The sequence below is a fragment of the Dama dama genome, chromosome 31 (genome assembly GCF_033118175.1).
Source record: "Dama dama isolate Ldn47 chromosome 31, ASM3311817v1, whole genome shotgun sequence".
Classification (NCBI taxonomy): Eukaryota; Metazoa; Chordata; class Mammalia; order Artiodactyla; family Cervidae; genus Dama; species Dama dama.
Window position 1 is genome coordinate 11782942 of NC_083711.1, and position 25492 is coordinate 11808433.

General features: G+C 38.3%; 2 protein-coding genes and 1 pseudogene across 2 annotated transcripts; all 3 read right to left on the reverse strand.

Annotated features, from left to right (window-relative positions):
- Positions 1–7148: 7148 nt before the first annotated feature.
- Positions 7149–11080, reverse strand: LOC133049957 (keratin-associated protein 13-1-like; annotated as a pseudogene).
- Positions 11081–15095: 4015 nt separating this feature from the next.
- On the reverse strand, positions 15096–16663 carry LOC133049958 (keratin-associated protein 23-1). Its single transcript, XM_061134040.1, is given in 3 exon segments — positions 15096–15160; positions 15163–15203; positions 16590–16663. Coding segments are annotated over 3 exon segments (180 nt in total).
- Positions 16664–23822: 7159 nt separating this feature from the next.
- Positions 23823–24344, reverse strand: LOC133050137 (keratin-associated protein 13-1-like). The gene has a single exon (XM_061134269.1). The coding sequence runs from the start codon at positions 24327–24329 to the stop codon at positions 23823–23825; it is 507 nt and encodes a 168-aa protein (XP_060990252.1). The 5' UTR covers positions 24330–24344.
- Positions 24345–25492: the final 1148 nt, after the last annotated feature.

A 25492-nucleotide genomic window follows, 5' to 3' on the forward strand; every position in this document is an offset into this window, starting at 1 on the left:
AGGGCATCAAGATGAAACCCATGCCTTCTGAACCTAAACCCTTTCAGAGCTGCCTATATATCTGTTTGGTGGGGCTAGTGATAAAGAACATACCTGCCAATGTGGTAGACATAAAAGACACGAGTTCAGTCTCTGACTTTGGAAGAGCCCCTGGAGGAGGGCATGGCGACCCACTCCAGGATCCCTTCCTGGAGGGTCACGTGGACAGAGGAGCCTGGCCGGCTGCAGGGAGTCAGAAACGACTGAAGCGACTTAGCACACAGGCATGTACCTAGGTTGAGTGATAACCTCCTTACGTATATGTTAGAGAAATTACACAAGAAACTGGTTGTCGAAATGCTAAATGCAGAAACTTTTGCCAACCAAAATGGGGTAAATCAACTTTACTTATTGAAAGCTCATAGGCATTCTTCTTTCAAGCTTACAAATGTGTACTAGTCCTTTATTTACTTTTTTAAAATGTGAACCAAATCATGTGAACTAAATTATTTCCTTACTTTCTTAATTCTGTACTTCTGCAGAAACAGACACACAGTAAATTGCTCATGAGTGAATTCTGCTCTCCTCTGCTTCTGAGATTTATAGCCAGAGAAAGTTATGACTTCAAACTATGAACTTCTAGGAAATTACTACATTAACACACTTAAAATTCTGAAGACATTAGTTAAGGACTTGGACACATTTAGAATTTCAAAGCCCATTCACAAGGGAATATTGATCTTTCATTTTAATCACTCAAATAGACAAGAGAACAAAATTAGAAAATCAACAGATAACAAACCACCACATTATTTTTGGATTAAGGGGTTTATTACATTTAATTCATGTGAATTTCATTTGGAGGAGAAAATTCTATTGCACATGCTGGCATTAGACTTTAACTTTGGTTTATTGGTCAACTTACTGCCGGCAATAAATTTTTAAAAGGTAAAAAATCAGTAGATATATGATAAAAGTAAACTGCAAACTTTTAAATAAAAAAAAAAACCTCATATGACTAGAAACTAGTCAATACTATTCATAAAAATTTAAACATCAAAGAAAAAACACAATGGAAATTGAAAATATTTTAAAATGCACGATAATGATGGTACAACCCAGTAAAATTTAAAGATATAGCTGTGTAAAAGGAAAATTTTAGATTGTAATGCATACATGATAATTCATATTCTTGTACCTGGGGTATGGCTTAGATGGTAAAGAATTTACCTGCAATGCAAGAGTCCAGGGTTTGATCCCTGAGTGGAGAAGAGCCCCTGGAGAAGGGAATAGCTACCCACTCCAGTATTCTTGCCTAGAGAAATCCATGGACACAGGAGCCTGGCAAGCTACAGTCCATAAGGTCGCAAAAAGCCAGACATGACTGAGCCACTAACACTTTCACAATTCAAGAAAACTTGAAAACTTAGTACTTTATACCGAGGCAGTAAGACAAAATAGCAATTTAAGCAAGAAGTAAGTTCACGATAAAAATTACAAAGATAAGAACAGAAATCAATGAAATAGAAGTCAAACATAAAACAGAGAAAACCAAGGTCAAAATTTAGATTTTGATAATATCAACAAAATCAATTATTTCATTTTTTAAAAGAAGCATCATATAAAAAAAAAAGAAGTGACCAATAGAATTTGGTCACTTGGTAAATTCACAGAATTTACATAAATATATAAGAAACTACTTATTTTCCTATATTTCAAAGCAGAATTAATTCTTTTTTCATTTTCTGCAGTAATTGAGGTAAATATCTTAACCTTCCTCATTGTATGTTAACACTTCTTCAAAATAGCCCTCTTGTCAAACTTGAGTAATCACACAGTGAGTAAGGCACAGAACTATTCTTGGACAAGATGAAAAATAAATAAATTTGTTTTAAAAGGTGCAGAATCATGGTACACATATCCTATGTACCAATCAAAGAGGCTTTCCCTCCCAGTTTATTTTCATATCTAATTATACATTTGTATTACAGTGAGTAATAAAGGAGACTTCCCAGACATTTGGATCCTGGTCAAGCCAGCTCCAATCTTGTACTGATTATTACTGTACACAGTGGGCTTCCAGGAGAAGATTATTTTCTCAAGGAAAAAAACTGAATTATTTGTCAGTATCATAAAACTGAATGAATGACCTCAAAATATATGTGCTCTTTACTATAGAAATACTGATTTGCAATGTTTAGTCTGTGACTCTGCCTTCCTTAGATATGGATACAATTATTTGATATAAGAAGTGTTATCCATAGGTTATACTATCTTTCAACTACACCCACTTCTAGAAACTGTTAATCAAATTAATTATTTTATAAATAATTTTTTAGAATAAAATTTTTCTAAAAATATTTTCATTTCTCCTTTATTTTTGAGGGATATTTTGTACTGAAGTAAAATCCTAGGTTGACTTTTTACAATTTTAAATCCTTAACTAGCTGTTTGAAATATCTATTAAGTTTTTTATGTCCATATCTCTTAAAATTTCTCATATATTTATTAATTATGTCCATATTTTTCTTAAATAACTCACCTGTCCATCACCAACATTTCAGTCTACGCCAACTAATTATAATATTTGTGTTTAAAGTGAATTTGTTCCTATCGACTGCTATTCTTTTTTGGGGGGGGAGGAATAACATTTACATGCTTTTTTATATTTTTGGTAATATTTTATTGCATTACAAGCATCGTATATAAAAGAACAGTGTATTTTGTAATATAAATATTTATCTTTTTATATACATATGATTACTTTCATGCACTATGGTTATATAATTACATGATTTGATACACTGCTGTTCAGCTGCTCAGTTCTGTCTGACTGCTTGTGACCCAAAGGACTGTAGCATTCCAGGCTTCAGTGTCCTTCAATATCTCCCAGAGTTTGTTTAAACTCATATCCATTGAGTCAATGATGCCATCAAACCGTCTCATCCTCTGTCACCCCTCTTCTCCTTCTGCCCTAAATATTTCCCATCATCGTGGTCATTATCATGAGTCGGCTCTTCACATCAGGTGGCCAGAATACTGGCACTTCAGCTTCAGCATCAGTCCTTGCAATGAATATTCAGGGTTGATGTCCTTTAAGATTCACTGGTTGGATCTCCTTGCTCTCCAAGGGACTCTCAAGAGTCTTCTCCAACACCAGTTCTTTGGCCTTTGGCTTTCTTTATACTCCAACTCTCACATCCATTCATGACTATTGGAAAAACCATAGCTTTGACTGTATGAACCTTTATCAGCAAAGTGATGCTTCTGCTCTTTAATATGCTGTCTAGGTTTGTCATAGCATTTCTTCCAAGGAGCAAATGTCTTCTAATTTCATGGCTTCAGTCACCATCCACAGTAATTTTGGAGCTAAAGAAAATAAAGTCTGTCACTGTTTCCATTTTTCCCCATTTATTTGCCATGAAATGGTGGGATTGGATGCCATGATCTTAGTTTTCTCAATGTTGAGTTTTAAACCAGCTTTTTTACTCTCACCTTCATCAAGAAGCTCTTTAGTTCCTCCTTGCTTTCTCACATTATGAGGGTGTCATCTGCGTATCTGAGGTTACTGATATTTCTCCAGGCAATCTTGATTTCAGCTTGTGCTTCACCCAGCCTGGCATTTCTCATGATGTACTCTGCATGTTAGTTAAATAAGCGGGGTGACAGAACACAGCCTTGATGTACTCCTTTCCGAATTTTGAACCAGTTCATTGTTCCATGTCCGGTTCTAACTGTTGCTTCTTGACCTGCATACAGGTTTCTCAGGAGGCAGATCAGGTGGTCTGGTATTCCCATCTCTTCAAGAATTTTCCACAGTTTGTTGTGATCCGTGCAGTCAAAGGCTTTAGTGTAGTCAATGAAGCATAAGTAGATGCTTTTTCTGGAATTCTCTTGCTTTTTCCATGATCCAATGGATATTGGCAATTTGATCTCTGGCTCCTCTGTCTTTTCTAAATCCAGCTTGAAAATCTGGAAGTTCTCAATTCACATGTTGAAGGATTTTGAGCATTACCTTGCTAGCATGTAAAATACGCACACAAATATACATAGGAAAATATTTTGATGTAATGTTTTCCAGAGATTGTAAGCCCTTTTTTCTTTATGTTAGAAAAGTAAATGCTAAGTCACTTCAGTCATGTCCGACTCTGTGTGACCCCTTCCCTGGGATTCTCCAGGCAAGAACACTGGAGTGGGTTGCCATTTCCTTCTCCAATGCATAAAGGTGAAAAGTGAAAGTGAAGTCGCTCAGTCGTGTCCGACTCTTCGCGACCCCATGGACTGCAGCCTACCAGGCTCCTCCGTCCATGGGATTTTCCCAGCAAGAGTACTGGAGTGGGGTGCCATTGCTTTCTCCATAGAAAAGTAAAGGGCCTATCAATAAGTTTCCACAAATAATTAAATTAGGTAGGCACTGTCTCCAATTTAAATCTGGTTGATTGAACTTCTAGTTTGCCTACACTTACACCAGATATGCTGCCACTCCCTGATCTGAGCCATTATTATATTTTATTTCAGATGGGAGATATATTGGCTGATAGCTTCAGAATGAGTTAGTTTACCTTTGAATTCATTTGCATTTTCTCATTTTTTACTGTGTTTTACAGTTTTTAAATTTTCATTTTTATATATTCTTGCACTGTGTCAAAATTCTTAAACTCATCATTAATTTCTCCAGAATAATAGCCACTATTATTATTGTGTGTATTTCTAATATGTCCATTATCTGGACCTCTTGTAGACTTGTTTGTACTCTGTGTTGCCTCTTGGTTTGTTATTTTCTGGCCCTTTTGTAGGGCTGATCATTTTAAATCAATTACTATAATTTGAGGCTCCTAATGGATCTATCTGTAGAGGAATTTACTTTGGATGTACCAAGCTATTGTAAGATTGCTAACATCATATCATCAACATTAAAGTAATTCTGTCTATGGCCAAACCACCCTGAACGTGTCTGACCTTGTCTAATTTGAAGTACCCAATCTGATGATGACAAAAGTTGTATTTGGTAAAGGGGTTCCCTTGTGTGTAAAGAATCCCGTGGACAGAGGAACCTTTTGGGCTACAGTGGGATTCCCTAGGCAAGATTACTGGAGTGGGTTGCCATTCACTTCTCCCATGGAGCTTTCTGACCCAGGGATCAAACCAGGTCTCCTGCATTGTAGGCAGATTCTTTACCTGCTGAGCCACCAGGGAAGCCCTTCAACATGTTACACTTCTACATATTAAATACAAAGGTGGTTGGTAAAAAATATTTTTTTTTACAATGCATGCAAAATCATTTAGAATAGACAAGCAATCTAGTGAAGATTATCACCAGAAATCTGTTCCAGTAAATTGACTAGGTGGAAAGAAAACCTAGGATTAATGTCTTTCAAAACACAAACTTCAAAATGATGGACTAACATGTAGCCATTAGAATTGTTGTCTAAACCTATTTACCAAATTAATTAATAGCCCCATTGTAAATTAATTGCCCAAATGTTCCTGGAATATACCAGACAATTTCTATCTCTGTGTTTCATCCATTTAATTTTATTTTTCCAAATTTTCTATATTCAATTCTATACTACTCCTGTTTTAGTTTTTCATAACAGTCTCCCACTTTTAGGAAAATCGTGAACAACAGTTTCGCTATGAGACTGGGATGTTTGACCAGATCTTGACTCCCTTTGAACTTCCATTGCCTCATGTTTAGAAAAAAAAAGTATCACACAAAATTTACCTTCCTCTGAGTACTATTTTAAATTCTGAAGAAATAATGACTTGAAAATCTCTTTGAACATATATTTACCTCAACACAAAGATAATGCTCTTTTATTATTAGATTTACCTCCTTTTCAAACTGCCTGACAGCAGTGTATCATTTTCTGAAATCTGTGTCTTGTTAAAAAGATTAGCACGTGACTATAAAAAAAGTAAAGAATATCCACTTCTGCTGACATAAAGGTTGTGATGATTCTCAGCCATTTATAGTTTGAGCCACTGGAAAGCATAGAGATAAAAACCCACACATCCTGAATCAAAATTCTTCACAAGAAGAATAATTGGCTTCCTTCTCACATGCTGTAAAGAAATGAATTTCATGGAAAAATACTCACCAAGATTCACGATTTTGATCACTTGTACCAACCAATCTTGGATGAACTTAATGGAAGTTACTTAAAATTTATATTTAGTATTTTCTGAAAATATACTGCCACAAGTTAGATTATATTTTTGTTTTATGTACAAATCTAGCAGTATATCTAAATTTTATTCTTTCTCTCTGCATTCCATATATATCCACTAACTTTTGTTCCTTTCTTTTCCTGTGAAGAGAGATCTAAGGCCTCATGTGATTTAAATAATGAGGCTTTTATAGCTTTTGAGGGACTTCCCTGATGGCGCTAGTGGTAAAGAACCCACTTGCCAGTGCAGGAGACATAAGAGACACGGGTTTGATTCCTGAGTCAGGAAGATCCCCCGGAGGAAAGAGTGGCAACCCGCTCCAGTATTCTTGCCTAGAGAATCCCAAGGACAGAGGAGGAGCCTGGCAAGCTGTAGTCCATAGGGTCACAAAGAATCAGACATGACTGAAATGATTTAGCACATGGCACACAACTTTTGAGATGCTTATTCATACTGATTCATATAAAAAGGTTAAAAGAAATCTAAATAACAAAAATTTTATCTCAGATTCTTCAATCTTTATTGTCCCAAAGTTTTCATTATAAAACAAATTAATCTTTTACATTTATAAATCCAATAAGCAGTAAAAGAAACTCCTGGTCAATAATTAACTAATAATGATAACAATACTGTATATGGATACCAGAATAAGTGTGTTTATTTATATGTATGTTAGTTGCTCAGTCATGTCTGACTCTTTGTGACCCTGTGGACTGTAGCGCACAAGGCTCCTTTATTTATTTACTTAAGATAATTAAATAATGTTGAATTATGAAGTATATTTAATAATTGGGTGATTTCCATCACCAATGCAGCTATATGATTTAAAGTTTAGGTCTATTACTTATTTTTACATTATGCAAGAACCAATTTCTAAGTGAGGCCGGGTGGTCTACAGATGGGTGAACAAGTTTTTGGGATCACAAAAAGGGTTGTTTCTTATGAGATTTAAGAGTTGACATTTTTCAAAAATATCTGTATATTCTATAAGTTAATGTCTAGAAGCCAGATCCACAGATTGGCCGAAAGTAAAGATAGCTTGGGTGACAGGATCTTGGTCCATAGCCCAAGGTAGGGGAACCCCAGACTCCATAACTCAGGGGTCTGAAGCCACTGGATCCACAACCCAGGGAGGAGCAGCCTTTGGATCCAGGGTTCAGGGAGCAGTCCTTGCTGGACCTAAAGCCCAGAGACCTTGGGCGAGCAAGGACTGAAGAACGTGGAGGTCCTCGGACGGGAGCAGGACGTCTGGCAGGGACTGGACACCACCGTCTGGGTCCTGATGGGCTCACAGCGGGCCTCCTGGCTGTAGAGAGAGGAGCCCAGCTGGCAGGAGCTGGGAGGGCAGAGGTCAGCGCTGTAGACCAGGTTGCTGGGGAAGGAGGAGCCACAGGAGGAGCCTGAGGAGCGCAGGTGGTTCCGGAGGGAGCGGGAGAAGTTTCCAGAGCAGCAGTTGAAAGACACATTGACAGGAGATGCAAGGACAATTTCTACCTCCTGGACTGTGGCATTTATACACTCTTAGCAATAGGTATTAATAACTGCTAGGTCATCATTTCCACATTTCTACCCCCTCATTTGCATGATGTTCTCTCAATCATCATTTCTGTTAGAGCGGCAGCCTGGTTTCCTACACATTGTATTTATGCGGGCTGTAATAATTTTCATTATAACACAAAGCCAGTAAACTACTCATGTCACAAAGCTATGTCTCTTTTGTATTCATGACCACCCCATTGTGGTCTGCGTAGCCTGGTGGGCTACAGTTCACGGACTCGCAAGGAGTCGGAAATGTTTGAAGCTATTAACACACACACACACAAAGAATAAAGGACTTTCTTCAGGTACAAAGAAAATATCACCAGGGAGCAACATGGGAATGTAAGAAGAAATGTGAATGTGTAGATAAACACAAATTACATTTCAGTAAAAACTTTATAAATCAGTAATTGAAAAGATTTTTGGTTTAAAAAAAAATATATATATAGCATTAAAATGCATGAGGACAACAATATCAAAAAAGAGAACAATTGGACTTAAGGTTTTCCAAAGTTTTAGCATGATTGTGGAAATATTAAAATAATAATTTATGGTAACAAGAAGTAAATCAGGAAGGTACACTGAAATTTCTAAAAGAAATCTAAAATCAGTAAAACACCACCAATATTACATTAAAAATGGGAAATGATAATATTAAAAGTTTTGTTAATCAAGAAAAGGAAAAAAAGTAATATAAAAGATTAAATAATAAAAAAATTCTAAAATTTTAGATATAAATTTTTATATGTACATATACATATGTGCATGTTCAGTCACTCAGTCCTGTCAGATTCTTTGTGACCACATGGACTGCAGCCCTCCAGGCTCCTGGCTCCATGGAATTTTTCTAGGCATGAATACTGGAATAGGTTGCCATTTCCTGTGCTTAAGCACTCAGTCGTGTCCAACTCTGCAACTCCATGGATTGTAGCCCACCAGGCCCTTCTGTCCATGAGGATTCTCCAGGCAAGAATACTGGAATGGGTTGCCATGCCCTCCTCCAGGGGATCTTCCCAGCCCAGGAATCGAACCCAGGCTTCCCCAATTGCAGGAGGATTCTTTATCGACTGAACCACCAGTGAAGCCCAGCCATTTCCTACTCCAGGGGATCTTCCCAACCCAGGGATAGAGCCCGAGCCTCCTACATCTCCTGCCCTGGCAGGTGCATTCTTTACACTTTGCCCCCGGGAAGCCCCATATGTGCATATATTTAGACATATCTTTATCCATATATCTATATGACACATAAAAGGAAAAAGAGTCTAATACAAAGATTCAGATTCAATTTTAAAAGAGTACCACAATATTCTGCTTTCAAGAGTAATCAATAAAAATAAAAGCACACAGAAATTTTGAAAGAAATGATATGAATTATCTAAAAAACAAAAGGGAGCTATTAATTTATTAATCTCAGTCATAGAAACTTAATTAATGATAAAGAGGAATGATCATAATTTTTAAAAAGGTGTGAGTTCTCCATGGATATAACACTCATAATGCTTAAGGATATGAAAAAGGAAGACAAAAACTAGTTAGAATGTAGAACACTTGACCAACACATTTAAGAGAACTGATCAAATCAAAGGTTGGATGCGTTGCACTCAAGTTCAACAAGCACAATCGTTTGAAGCACACAGGGAGTTTAGCTGAAAATACTCTAATCATAAAGCAAACCTCCACCAATTCACATGATTATAGTAACTCTTAGTATTGCTCTTGTCATCGGGGAAATAATTATAAGGCTGTGAAACATGATAGCTAGAAAAGAAAATCGCTAAATGCCTATTTGACAATACACTTGTAAATAATCTGTCTTGGTTCTTTTCAGCTGCTATTACAGGTTATCATGGAATGGATGCTTTATCAAAACATTGATTTCTTATGTTCTGGAGGCTAGGAAGTTGAAGTTCAAGGCACCATGAGATATCTGAATGTCTGATGAGACCCTATCCTTGATGACCATCTTTGCACTGTAACCTCAATATCAGAAGGACCAGGAGTTGCCTGCGGTTTCTTCTTTCAAGGGCACTAATCCTATTCAAAAGATTCCCATCTCTGATAACCACTGTGTTCAGAATTAGAAGTTAGCATTTGGGTTTTGGGGGCAAATGACAGTTCAAGACATTGTATAATCCATGATTCAAAGAAAATATATCAATATGGACAATAGAAAATTCCTTGATCAGAATGACATTGAAGATAAAACACTAAAACTTAACAGGTTTTGGCCAATTCAGTTCCTTGAGGGTATTTTATACACTAAATGGGTATGTTTGAAAAAAAGAAAGGCTGAAGATCAAGAAGTTAGAATAAGGAATAACAAATCAAAACAAAAGAAAACAAAAAGAAGAAACAAATTAAAGGTAGAAATCAATATAAGAGTAAAAAATTATTTGTGTGGAATATAACCAGGTCCAAAGTTGGTTCTTCAAAATTGATAACAAGAGTAGCATTCAAATTGAAAAAGAAGCATTATACAAGACTCCTACAAGAGAGAGCAAAGTGAGGAAATAACTGTTCCAAATGTAAATAACTCTTTTGCACATCTTTTATTTTCAGATATCCCAAATTAGAATTTCAATCTCATTCTTTCGTGCCAACCAAGCAGGGAAAATTTTCCGCTTAGTAATATCTTGTGCGTCTATATTTTCCATTTTCTTTTATTGCCAAACTTTCTCTTTTTTTCCCAAAGTAGCTTTGATGGAACAAATTCAGAGTTGATGAATGAAGAGCAAGGTCATTCTCAAGCTAAACCTTGAAGTAAGTGCATTTTCCTTAGGAACTATTTCTTCTGTAAGAATATCTTTTACCACACTAATGCATAAGTCCAATAGTTCCCTGCATTTTCTCCTCTCTAGTCATTCCTTAATAATAAGATATAAGTAGCAAATATTTCAATGAAACTGCTAACTCTCAGATAGTTACTAAATGGAGATCACATGTTATATTGGTACAAATTATGTTTCTGAAGATAGGTTTTTTTTTTTCCCTAAAGGAAATTTGTTTATCAATATTTTAAAATATTGGAGAGTTTTAAATTAAAATGTTGGTTCCAAACTATGGAAATAATGGCCTCTAAAAATTGTTTTCATATTTGATTTCTATATATTTTTTTCAAATCTGTGGTTTATGGAACCATTATATTGTATAGATCCAATTTTTTCCACTCAGTTATTTAAAAGACAAAAACTCCCTGGTGTCTCAGCTGATAAATAATCTGCCTGCAATGCTGGAGACCCAGGTTCGATCCCTTAGTTGGGAAGATCCCCTGGAGAAAGGAATGACTACCCACTCCAGTATTCTGGCCTGGAGAATTCCAAGGGCTGTACAGTCCATGGGGTTGCAAAGAGTTGAACACAACTGAGTGACTTTCACCTAACTTACTAGCCATCCAGAGTATTCAACTTTGATTAATCATCTTAATAAGCAGGCAGGTATCATAAGTCATGACTTGGAGTATTAAGATTGATGCCAACAGATGGTGTCTTGTACACTTATTATCTAGAAAATTGTTATTGTTGTTCAGTAACTAAGTCAGGTCCAACTCTTTGCAATTCCATGGACAGTAGCACTCCAGGCTTCTCTGTCCTTCACTATTTCCTGGAGTTTTCTCAGACTCATGTCCATTGAGTCGGTGATGCCATCCAACCATCTCATCCTCTGTCATCCTCTTCTCCACCTGCCCTCAATCTTTTCCAGCATCAAGGTTTTTCCCAATGAGTCAGCTTTTCACATCAGGTGGCCAAATTATTGGAGTTTCAGCTTCAGCATCAGTCCTTCCAATGAATATTCAGGGTTGATTTCCTTTGAATTGGTTGGTTTGATCTCCTTGCAGTCCTAGGGCCTCTCAAGGGTCTTCTCTAGCATCACAATTCAAAAGCATCAATTCTTCAAAGCTCAGCCTTCTACATGGTTCAACTCTCACATCCATACATGACTACTGGAAAAGCCATAGCTTTGACTATATGGACCTTTGTCGGCACAGTGATGTCTCTGCTTTTTAACATGTTGCCTAGGTTTGTCACAGATTTTCTTCCAAGGAGAAAGTGTCTTTTAATTTCATAGGTGCAGTCATTGTCCACAGTGATTTTGGAGCCCAAGAATATGAAATATGATTCTGTTTCCAATTTTTCCCCATCTATTTGCCATAAAGTGATAGGACCTGATGCCATCATCTTCATTTTTTGAATGCCAGCTTTTTCACTCTCCTCTTTCACCCTCATCAAAAGACTCTAGTTCCTCTTTGCTTTCTGCCATTAGAGTAGTATCATATGCATATCTGACACTGTTGATATTTCTTCTGGAAATCTTGATTCCAGCTTGTGCTTCATCCAGCCTGGCATTTTGCATAATGTACTCTGAATATAGGGCTTCCCTTGTGGCTCAGCTGGTAAAAAATCTGCCTGCACTGCAGGAGACCTGGGTTCAATCCCTGGGTTGGAAAGATCCTCTGGGGAAGGGAAAGGCTACCCACTCCAGTGTTCTTGCCTGGAGAATTCCATGGACTGTCTAGGCCATGGGGGTCACAAAGAGTCTGACACAAGTGATGGACTTTCACTCACTTCATTCTGCATATAAGTTAAATAAGCAGGGTGACAATATACAGCCTTGATAGACTCCTTTCCCAATTTTAAACCAGTCTGTTGTTCCATGTCCAGTTCTAGAGAATATTTCTATTATATATATTTACCCAGTGGCGACTAGGAGTCATTTTGCATCCCACAAAATGATAAGTAGTCACTGGTCAGGCTACCATAACTAAGAAAGAATCTTAAGAATGGGAAAACAATTCAACCCATATCTTAATGTCATTTTCTTCCATTGGCAAGCAAATGTATTTTCCTTCTTCACCAATAGTCAACTCAGTCTATGCATTCAGCCAGTCTGCTGGTGAGACATTTTCTCCGTCTTTTGTTGTCTGCAGTTCTCTTCAGTTTTGAAGCACATATTTTCTGTTCCTGGTTTTCAAATATGAAATCTTCATTTTGTCATACTTTTTAATATTTCAGTCAATTTTCTCTTAAAATAATTTATATTTCAGTCCTATTGTTACTTTTTTGAAGGTAATCAGCTTTCTTCCCCATGCAACTTAGAAATATTTCTCTTGTCACTGATTTAGGTGTGTGTAGGTGTATTCTCTGTATTTTTCCAAATTTCAGTTGGCAACACTTATTTGAATTTGTTTTAGAAAATCCATAGCATTTTATCCCTGAATATATTTCCTTCTCCATTCTCTTTTCTGTTTTAGAACTTCAAACACAAATATGCTAAATCTTTTCACTATGATCCATATCTTCTTAAACTCTGTTCTCTATTTTTTATCTCCTCTTTTCTCTGTGCATTAGTTTAGATAAATGATTCTCAATCAGAAGATAATTTCCTTTTAGTCCACTAGGGATTATCTGACAATATCTGGAGAGACAATTTTGTTTGTAATGACTCAGGAATTCTCTGATCTGCTTTAGGTATCCATTGCTTCTTTTTTAAAACAGCTTGAATACATGTAACTCCATGGCTGATTCATGTCAATGTATGACAAAACCCACTGCAATGTTGTGAAGTAATTAGCCTCCAACTAATAAAAATAAATGAAAAAAAATAGTTTGAATTTTAAATATATATCTTTGCCACAAATCTATTCAAGGAGCTAAACATACATTTAATAGGTCATTCTTTGAACATTGATTAAAGCACTATTTAGGGATAATGTCTTTTTGTGTTGGTGTGCTCCGGCTCAGTCATGTCTGATTTTTGTGACCCCATGGACTGTAGCCCTCTGTAGCCATCATTTCCTCCTCCACAGGATCTCCCCGACCCAGGGATTCAAGCCACATCTCCTGAAAGTAATCCACTTTCATTACTCAAAAATCTATTTATCTTGGTCTCTTAAGTTTTCATTAAATACTTGGCCTGTAAACATTGAGCATGTTACCAAAATAAATAAATAAATAAGCAAGGAGTGTCTCCAACTTTATATTGAGATCAGAATGAAATAGTCAAATTGGTTGATATAAAGGCTTTTGTTTTCATCTAAATTTCGTTTGGGCTTTAGGAAAGCACTGATGTGGAATCGCAGGCTGTATCTGTGATTCTGAAGCTGTATCCTTCCCACTAAAATCATTGTCTATATCTTCTCATACATATGAAAAAGTGAATTACATTAGAAATTCAACATTAGAAATATGAATCTGCTCAATTTTAACAAATATTTGGTAAACTCAGAATTTATTCAGTGTTCATGTGGACCTTTAAATTGGTCTTTTCTCTAGTTTTTCTTTCATTTATTACACTAGCCGTATAAATCTAACAATGTAAATCTATTCATGAAATTCCCCTTGAATCTGTCAGCTTCACAATTATATTCCCTCTGTCCATGTAGATAAGACTCATATTCTTTGATAGAATCAAAATTTATCCTGATTCTGAGAGTTTTATTCAATAAAGCTCCAAAACTTCAAAACATGAATATTTAGTAACTGTGGTCTGAATGAGAAAAAATATCCATTGTTCAAAGATTAGATCAAATCTACAATATTTTTTGTTGTTGTTTAGTCACTAAGTCACTTTCAACACTTTGGCAACCCCATGAACTGTAGCCTGCTGCGCTCCTTTGTCCATGGGATTTCCCAGGCAAGAATATTGAAGTGGGTTGCCATTTCCTTCTGCAGGGAATCTTTCTGATCCAGGGATCAAACTCGAGTCTCCTCTGACTCCTGCATTGCCAGGCAAAATCTTTACCACTAAGCCACCAGGAAATACCCTACAACAATTTAGGCTTCCAAAATGTCCTCCACAAGCATGTTGAGCTTTTGCTTAGCTGATAAATCAAATCAGCACAAATTCTGGTCAAAATATATAAACAATAACATAAAAATATTTCAATACCAGGATGAATTAATTTATTGGGTTATAATCCTTTAACTTTGTATCCATTTGGGGCAAAAAGTAAATTAACATAAATTCCATTAGGAATGTTGATATTATACTTATTTGGGGGCTTATGTCTTCAGATTCACAGGATTCAGGAATCAGTCTGCTAGCCTGCATTTGACAGAAAGAGATAGAGTGAGGCATGGTGACCAAGGAGGAAGAAGATAGGTGTCAATGGGAATAATGAGCACGATGGAACTAGAGCAGGCAGTTTGATGGATTGACTCAGAAATACAGAACTCAACAAACTGACCAGTAAAAGGCAGATAGGTAGATAGGTTGGTTACAAACTAGCTAGAGGCTCCTGGAAGACAAGTATGTTGGATGGCAGAAACTGGGTACAAAGCCCAAGGTAGGGAAGTCCCAGACTCCATACATCAGGGCTCTGAAGCCAAGGGATCCACAGCCCAGGAAGTAGCAGCTCTGGATCCAGAACCCAAGGACCTAAAGCCCAGAGACCCAGGGTCCTGATGGGCTCACAGCAGGTCTCCTGGCTGTAGAGAGGGGAGCCCAGCTGGCAGGAGCTGGGAGAGCAGAGGTCGGTGCTGTAGACCAGGTTGCTGGGGAAGGAGGAGCCACAGGAGTGAGAGAATCAATTCCTAGGCAGGTTGATAAAATGTCCGGGGTTCCCGAGGAGGAGAGAGGGATCTGGGCTTTCGATGGGGGTCTGGAATTCTCAAGGAGGAGGAAAGCACAAACCACAAACTTTCTCTTTTTTTCCTCTACATTCCTCAGTCTGAGTTGCATAAAATGGCTTTTTTCTTTAAGCCCAGAACTGATGATTACACAACAAACAACTCAGCTTAAACTCTGCTAAGGATTCAATTCAGTTCAATTCAGTTCAGTCGCTCAGTCGTGTCTGACTCTTTCTGACCCCATGAACCGCAGCACACCACCCCTCCCTGCCCATCACCAACTCCTGGAGTTCACCCAAACCCATGTCCATTGAGTCAGTGATGCCATCCAGCCATCTCATCCTCTGCCATCCCCTTCTTCTGCCTTCAATCTTTCCCAGCATCAGGGTCTTTTCAAATGAGTCAGTTCTTCACATCAGGTGGCCAAAGTACTGGAGTTTCAGCTTCAGCATCAGTCCTTCCAATGAACACCCAGGACTGATTTCCTTTAGGATGGATTGGTTGGATCTCCTTGCAGTCCAAGGGACTCTCAAGAGTCTTCTCTAACACCACAGTTCAAAAGCATCAATTCTTTGGGGCTCAGCTTTCTTTATAGTTCAATTCTCACATCCGTACATGATTACTAGAAAAACCATAGCCTTTGTTGGCAAAGTAATGTCTCTGCTTTTTAATATGCTGTCTAGGTTGGTCATAACATTCCAAGGAGTAAGCATCTTTTAATTTCATGGCTGCAGTCACCATCTGCAGTGATTTTGCAGCCCCCCACATAAAAAGTCTGTCACTGTTTCCATTGTTTCCCCATCTATTTACCATGAAGTGATGGGACCAGATGCCATGATCTTAGTTTTCCGAATGTTGAATTTTAAGCCAACTTTTTCACTCTCCTCTTTCAATTACTAGGGATTATATAACAACAATGTATCCTGCTTGAGGACAGTTTCTCCTTCCTGAAAACCTTCTGACTAACCCAGATACCTTAGAGTGTAAATTATGGGAGTGGGTCTGGTAGGATCTTTCTATTGTTAAATTCTAATCCTGTTACCTTGAACTGTAAATTGTGGGAGTAGGTCTGGTAAAATTTTTACAACCTTGAGACATTCTTTTGATTTATTGCAATAACTAATTTAAAAAGTACATAACTCCCTTCCTAACACTAGTGAGGGGGCACCCTCCCTCCTCCTTCTGATGTCTGTGTCAGAAGCTTTCGCTGTCCCTTTTACTTTAATAAAACTCTGCTACACAAAAGCTCTTTAGTGATCAAGCCTGGTCCCTGGTCCTAAAGCTAAATCTTCTTTGGAGATTAAAAATGCAACACTGTTCACTGTAAGCTATCAGGAGGAGCCTAGGTAACATCAGTAGCCCCCAAGGGAGTTTGAGGAGAAGTTTGCAGTGCAGCAGTTATAAGACATCGTGCTGGGAGATGTGAGTTCAGCAGAATTACACTAAAAATATTCTGAGGTCTAAGGTCATCTTGTGGACTAGGTAATTATACCCTTCTTGTCAGTTGGAATGGCACAGGACTAGTGCGATCCTCTCCCATTTGCACCCCTCTTCTGCATGTGTGTAATTCATTAAAAAGTGTGTTGTTCTGTAATTACATGTAAATTACTAGCTTCCTACCTACTGTATTTATTGATGGCATGATTTCAGTTCAGTTCAGCTCAGTCACTCAGTCGTGTCCGACTCTTTGCGACCCCATGAACTGCAGCACACCAGGCCTCCCTGTCCATCACCAACTCCCAGAGTTTACTCAAACCCATGTCCATCGAGTCGGTGATGCCATCCAACCATCTTATCCTCTGTCGTCCCCTTCTCCTCCTGCCTTCAATCTTTCCCAGCCTCAGGGTCTTTTCAAACAAGTCAGTTCTTCACATCAGGTGGCCAACAATTGGAGTTTCAGCTTCAACATTAGTCGTTCCAATGAACACCCAGGACTGATCTCCTTTAGGATGGACTGGTTGGATCTCCTTGCAGTCCAAGGGACTCTCAAGAGTCTTCTTCGATACCATAGTTCAAAAGTGTCAATTCTTCAGTGCTCAGCTTTCTTTCTTTATAGTCCAACTCTCACATCCATACATGACCACTGGAGAATGATGACTACTGCCATGATTTATTATATCTCAAAGCTAATGACTATTCATATACGGAAATTCTAGCACAATTTGTCAGTTATCTTCATTCTATTAAGGCCAGGAAAGCACCCCCCACCCCCGCTTTTTTGCTGTTCCCACCTGTGACGCCGCGTACATCTCTTCCTACTTTGCTCTGTAATGTCGTCACTTCTCTAGGCTGTCAAGAGATCAGTGGCATAGCGTTGCTTCTTATAAGGATGCTTTTCATGATTGATTCTCCTTGTCACTACTGATTTACACGCTTCAAATTTATTTTCCATCTATCACACATTATTATATACTGCTGCTCACATCCAACGGAGGGAAGAAAAATGGCACATAAGAGAAGTGGCTGGAAACAGAAAGGAAGCAGGCAAACATTCAAAGACAAAGTGACTTCAGAAGACTGAACTGGGATGGAGTCACAGGAAAAATTGATACGGGGCGTGTGGAGAGGGAGTGGGGATAATGACGTTAGTGTGAGAAGCTGGGGAAAGGGATGAAGAGAGGGAAGTCAGGTGTCTCTTCTACTTACCTTGAGACTATGGCTCTAAATGCCATTAAGAAAAATAAATAGAGTAGAAAAATATAGAAAGCAAATATGTACAGTAGGCCCCTTAAACATGAACTTTCAAGTTGCAAACTTTCAAAGATGCAAACACGCATTCCATCAGTGTCAGGCATGAGTGAAATTACAGCTTTCCCTCCACCTCCTGTTGCTGACGACCCTTCAGGTCTCCCATCTCCCACCTCCTCTCTCTCCTCTAGCAACTAACTGTTGCCTATTCACTCGATGCCAGCCCCTGTATGCCAGTACTTATACTGTACCACTGTACTTTTCAAGGTGCTGTACCGTAAGGTTAAAACATTTTATTTATTTTTGTGTTTGTTTTTTATGTATTATTTGTGTGCCATGTATTGTAAACTTATTATAGTACAGTACTGTATAGCCAACTGTGTTCCCTGGGTACCTAAGCTAGCTTTCTTGGGCTTATGAACACATTCTTGAAACTGAACTTGTTCATCTGTAGGAGACTTACTGTATTTTCATATACTCTTATTAACATCATAAAAATTTAAAAAGAATCTGAGATCTGCATCCTAGAACAACTCAAGCTTTTCTCCCCTCAGACTTGTTTTTTGTGCACTTTCAAAGTCAATTCCTTTTCTATAATTTCTTTCAAAAATACCTTTTTCTTTGGTCACTCCTGTTCTCCATTTTACTTTTTTCCCTTGAATAGCACAATAGCTGAGTCCTAATTTCCAGCGGGTTAATTATCTCAGATAAATTTGCATTGAAATAAACATAGAAGTTCTTTAGACTGAAGGAAATAATTTTAAAAGGAAACATTAAACTTCAAGAAAGAATAGAGAGAATATGTGCCAGTTGGATTCTCTAGGAAGCAGGCATTGAGACAGGCATGGGGGAGCAAAAGTTTGCGAAAGAGCAGGACATGTGAAAGAAAAGAAGCCAGCTGACCACCTTGTTCAGTCATTGACAATGGGCTGCCGTGAGAGAAACCTGACCATGGCTTGAAATCTGAGTCAGATCTGAAAGAAGCCAGCAGAGAGAGGCTGTCCAGTGACCTCACTGTCACAGGTGGATAGCTATTCTGTTTTTGAAGAGATGTGATGTGAGTTTCAGTGCATATATGTCCCTGTCATGGTTCGCCACTTGCACCTTGAGAGTCAACCTATCAGGAAAGAGATTCTTCGTGGTTCTGGTCTGCCTTCCTTCCGAGGGAAATGTACAAGAGTGACTCAGCCTGATGAAATAGACTCTGTCTCCATATTTGATCCTAGAGCTGCCATGGGTATTCATTATCTCCGTCCTTCACAACTCACTGTAACTTTGCCTTGCCCTCATTTACCACCTCTATCGGCCTCAGTGGATTTCTGGGTGGTATCGTCCCTGCCTTTATTCCCGAGAGGTATGAGAAGGCAATGCTAACCCACTCCAGTATTCTTGCCTGGAGAATTCCACGGACAGAGGAGCCTGGAGGGCTACTCACTCCCCATGGGGTTGCAAAGAGTTGCATACACTTGTCATGAACTCATAGCCATACCCTTTTCTTGCCAGAGTTACTGTATAGGACAAATTACATCCTCAATTGGACAGGAAATTTCAAGGGCCATCCAAGTAGGTCCACGGAGCCCCACACATGTTCCCTCCTACCCTCACTGTGCACAGGAACCCTGCGTGCTCTGTCGCGTCAGCAGTTGTGACTAATTCTTTGTGACCCCATGGACTGCAGCCCTCCAGGCTTCTCTGTCCATGGAAATTCTCCAGGCAAGAATCCTGGAGTGGGTTGCCATTTCCTCCTCCAGGGCATCATCCCCACAGTAACCCTACCACTTTCTATTAATCAGGATTATCTACTGTTAGATTAGATATTAACTCTCTCTCTCTCTTTTTTTTCTTTTTACCTGAAACAAGCAACCCAAAGTGCTCAGCCAGCAACCATATTTGTAATTTAATGAAACCCTTGATTAATGTGTCCTTTAGTAAGTTTCTCTTTGGGAACAGTGCTTCTATCTTTGGAAATTCCAGTTGCAGAAATAGGAAGTACCAAGCACTTTAATGGGTCATTGAGAACGATAATAACTGGATATCTGGAACCCGGTGTTTGAGCACATTGCTTGCCTGCTCCAAGCAAACTTCAGTTTTTGCTGGCAGTGGGACTATTTAATGCACCATAAGGCAGAGAGCGTCAGGGTCTGGTGTTTTTGATATATATTAATGGACCTCAGTTCTTGCTGCTTCACTATGAAGTGGCTTTCCTGACTGGACACTGCTTCATGAGGAATTCCATGAGGGTGGATCAAATTTTTCATCAGCTCATGAATAATGATGCTGCTGAGATAAGCATGAAAAAATAGATGCTTACTCTGAACAGGTAGGCACATGTTTGAGGATGCACCACTGGTCCTTTCACGACAGAAGGGGGCATGTTTAATTGCAACCTAGTGACCAGTTGGTTTCCTTGAGGAATCGTGCCACATTGGGAGTTTAGCCTTGGCCTCTATTGCTGACAGATTGGACCTTTGCTGTGGCATTGATTGTATCAGATGTGTAAGTGGGAGTTTATGCTGTTGGACCCATCTACAGTCTCTTGTGGTCACTTATTCACATGCTCACCTTGCCAGCGTTGTTAGGACTTCTGGCAAAGGCAAGCTGGCATTAATTGACAGTCATTTTTTCAACTTGATTTTTCAGTTCCTCTTCCATGACGGATGCATTCTGGTAGGCATTGAAAAGAAATAATAAAGATCTTCACACTTTGGACCCACTTGTGTATATCCATCAACAAGTCTGTATACCAGATTTTATTGTCTTATTGTTCTAATATTCTCACTTCCAGCTCTCTAACTAGCTGGCCAGGTCAATTACCACTGTCTAGGAATCTAGATGTATTATCAGCTGGGACTACTTTTCTCTTTTACACAAGTGGATAACCAGATCTAGACCTACAATTCTACCCATAGAGGAAATGTTTTTATCTCATCGAGGCCTTTACATGCAATGGGTCAACTTATCCGCAAGCGTCACTGGGATGTTTCCTTCCTCCTTCAGCTGGTCGTTTGAGGCACCCAGTGTGACCACACATGTGACCTGTAAAAGGAGTGGTGGTACAACGCTGCTTATAACAGATGGTCTGGGCCGACTTTCTTGTTTTGCTAGTGCTCATTTCTGAATAAGCTACTTTCTGTTTAAAAGATTTTTTTGATGTGGACCAGTTTTAAAGACTTTATTGAATTTGTTACAGTATTGCTTCTCTTCTGTGTTTTAGTTTTTTGACCACAAGGCACATGAGATCTTAGTTCCACAACCAGGGATTCAATCCGCAGCCCCTGCATTGGAAGGTGAAGTTTTAACCACTGGACCACCAGGGAAGTTTCAAGCTATTTCCATCTTACCACGGATTCCTACTGAGTCCACCGACTTGATGATTTGGAATTTTCATCAGAATGCAGCTCATGATGGACAGCTACAGCTCATGATCACTTGGTCCATGGTCAAGTTTTATACCTCTACCATGCTCAATTATTAAAGGATTTGATTTTCCAAAGATATGTTAATTTTTCACTACAGATTATAACATCTTCTACAATTTTATTTGCCTACGTTGTGATTTATCCATTGAGGTTGCCATGAATGTCACGTTTCAGGTTTACTTTATATCTTTCAGTACCACAGATGCCACCAACACCATATGGTTTGCCAAACTATTTGACCCAACCAGTGGGTTTACTTGCATCTGAAACTCAACTTAGAGAATCCTGCTCCTGGCCTAAAGGAAGTTGTGCATATAGTCCAGAGAGGTATTTACTTGGTGAGCCTGATTTCTCCAGAACCCAAAAAATTCTACCAGAAACTCTGCTACTCTATTTGCAGTATGGAATTTAAGAGTTTAACTGTTTATTATGTATTTTATATTATTATATTATGTTATATATTAATAGGAACATATTTATATAAAATGAGGAAATATAGTAATATACCACTTTACATAATATTTGGCAAAAGCTTTATTTTTTAAAGTATTTAAGATTGTTTAAACAAATATAGAAAATAGAATGAAAATGACCAAGCAGAAAGCTATCTCAACAGTATATAAACATATACTGTTTATATGTATAACATATATGTATATATATACATTACATGTATAACAGTATATATACTGTTTAGAGATGAATCCTAAGACTAATGTGATCCAAAATTCAGGATGTCCAAAACAATGACGTGAAACAGACCTATTAAATATTTGTAGCCTGATTTTCCATTACTAATCCATACAAACTGTAACTTGATTTTCAATAATTCCCTAAACACAAGTACATTTGTACCTCTCTGCTTTGTTCATTTTATTTCATCTTCTCAAAGTTCTCCTTATTCCATCCCAAATTGCTTATGTCTTTACTTCTTAAGTTAGTCATTTATCATAAAGTCTTGAACCTTGGTTTCATTGTAAGACTGGGACCTACAGTGAATCCTTGATCTGCTTTGAGTCCTCATTTCCTTATGTATAAAATTACTAGTTCATAAAATGTGTTTCTCGTGATCCTTATAGAGACCTGAAAAACAATGAAAGGGAAAATTTATTGAACATTTCTCTTTATCTCTGTATAAAGATACTGTCTTTTTGTTATTAGCTTTAGACCGCATCAGCATGTTATCTATTTTTACATCATGTTGTTTTCCGAAGCATTTAATCTATAAAATACCAGAATGGCAACATAAAGTCAAGAAGTGTGTAAATATATGATAAGATATGAATGAAGCAATAATTTCCAAAATGAAAGGCTTGTGTTTTTCCAGCCATGTTTAGTTGGATTTTGGATACAGAAAGGTGAGACTCTACATCTCATGAACATAATTAATTCTCAACAAAGGTAATTGACTTCCTCCTCCCACCTGTGAAGAAATCAATTACATATAACAGTTTCGGTGAGATGAAGGAATAAGGGATTTTTTGCCATCCAACATGGATTGAATCAAAGAAAGCTCTTTAAAGTAATGTACAAAATTTCCTATATAATCTAAAAATTTCCCCAGTGGTTGTATTTTCCAAGTTCCTTGCTTCCTCCTTCAGTCAACAAACATCAATGCCCCGCATCTTTTGAAGAAAATGTGTTTTATGCCATTCCTGAGATTTTATGCACATGAAGTCTATGTATGCCATATAAGGATTCCAGAAAGCAGAAGTTTTGAAGGAAAATATTTAAAGCCCACGATGTGTATACTCAGTAGCTTCAGTCGTCTCCGACTCTTAGGGACCCCATGGGATCTAGCCCTCCAGGCTTCTCTGTTCATGGGCTTCTCCAGACAAGAATACTGGAATGGGTTTCCATGCCCTCCTCCAGCGGATCCTCCTAACCCAGGGATCGAACCTTCATTTCCTGATTGTAGGCAGATTCTTTTACCACTGAGCCACAGGGTAAGCCCCAAAGCTCACAATAAATTAGTTCAAATCTGTCAGTATTGGGTTTCCAAAGTTGGCTTTCAAAGGTATAGTAAACTTGAACCTAAATATTCCTCCATAAAAAAGCAAAAGGAAGAAAAAAAAAAAAAAACAGTTAAAACTAACAATAAAATTAGCAGCATATTTAGAAGCCAGATTGAATGAGTTTATTATATTTATTTAGGCTTTTATGTATTCTGTGAATACATGAACAAGGATTCCATTAACTCATTAATTTGTTTCTTAACATAAATTTCATTAATTGATCTAGCAATATATTGCATTCATTTTACTAACTCCATTAATGCATTCAGTAAATCAATCAATAAAATTAATCACTAAATATGTGTGGCAGACCATTTTTGGTCAGTAATTTATGACTGGAAAAAATGTGATAAGCCCTTAATCTTCCTGAAGATCATGAAGATGATAGAAGCTCTGTTCAGAGACTGGACACATTGCTCAAAACATCTGAACTCTTCACAAGCTGATCAATAGAAGACAGACCCACAGGTTGGCCTGTAACAAGAAGAGTGGCAACTCCTGGTGGCAAAGGTTGGACGGCAGAATCCGGATCCACAGCCCAGGGAAGGGAAGCCACAGATGCCGTAGCCCAGGCGTCTGAAGCCACGGGATCCACAGCCCACTGCGTAGCAGCTTCTGGATCCAGAGCTCAAGGAGCTGCAGCTGCTGGACCTGAAGCCCAGAGACCCAGGGAGAGTCGTCTGGCAGGGACTGGAGAACGTGGGGGTCCTCGGGCGGGAGCAGGACGTCTGGCAGGGACGGGACACCACACGGAACGTCTGGGTCCTGATGGGCTCACAGCAGGTCTCCTGGCTGTAGAGAGAGGAGCCCAGCTGGCAGGAGCTGCGAGGGCAGAGGTCAGCGCTGTAGACCAGGTTGCTGGGGAAGGAGGAGCCACAGGAGGCGCCTGAGTAGCGCAGGTGGTCCCCGAGGGAGCGGGAGGAGAAGTTTCTGGAACAGCAGGTGTAGGACATCTTCGCAGGTGATGTGAGTTCAGGTGAGGGACTCGGAGAAGATTCTGCGGTTTAACGTCACCTCCTGGGCTGGGGTGCTTTTATACTTAGCCATGGGTGTGGCATTCTTCACAGTCACCTTTCTCATGCTTGTAATCTTTCATCTCCAAATGTGTAATTCAATAATATTTTCTGTAATTGCAGATGAAAAATTCCTTTCATCTCATATTCCTGGGTAAATTCACCACATTGTTAAAGGACTAAGCTGATGACGTGTTCCTAAGTCAGAAATTCTATGACTACCTGCCTTTAATGCCATCACTGCCAGAAAATACCCTACTCTTCTCAATGGTTTGAGATCCTCCATGCATTTGATTGTATATCAGCTGGGGATGCTTAACTCTAAGGACAGGGATTAAGATGAAGTAAATATTAATAGTCTTTCTTTGTCAGTGGTATAAAGACACTCTATTTGCCATCAATAAGTTTCTTTCTCTAAACTTATTTCATTGCCTAAAATTATTTTTATCTACATTTTGTTCTCAAATTCTTTGGAAAGGGAAAATTGAAAAGTTCAATACCATTATAGTTTATGGGTTTTCACGTATACAGATTGTCCCTCTTGTCTCCCATGTTTAAAATTTTCTAGAGATCTTTCTCTTCTAGAACAACACCAATCAAACAATACTTTCTGAACATTTTTACTTTAAGATTTCATACAATTTTCTTTTTCACTGTAAAACATACTTTTTATTTACTCTATTCTTTAAAATTATTTTTCTACTGCACTGGGAAGACCCAGAGGGATGGGGTAGGGAGGGAGGAGGGAGGGGGGATTGGGATGGGGAATACGTGTAAATCCATGGCTGATTCATGTCAATGTATGGCAAAAACCACTACAATATTGTAAAGTAATTAGCCTCCAACTAATAAAAATAAATGGAAATTTAAAAAAAATTATTTTTCTACTGTAAAATAACCAAATAGGTTCTTTTTACAGTTTTTCCATATCAGGTAAACCCAAAATGAACAAATTAAAAAGACAATAATTACAAAAGAAAATTTGGAATTGCATGCAGGAGCATAAGAGAGGACTAAATATGACTGAATTATGTGTAAATACATATTGTGCACAATTCTAACAAAATTCTTAATCTATAAGTGGGAGTAAACAGTAATAAATT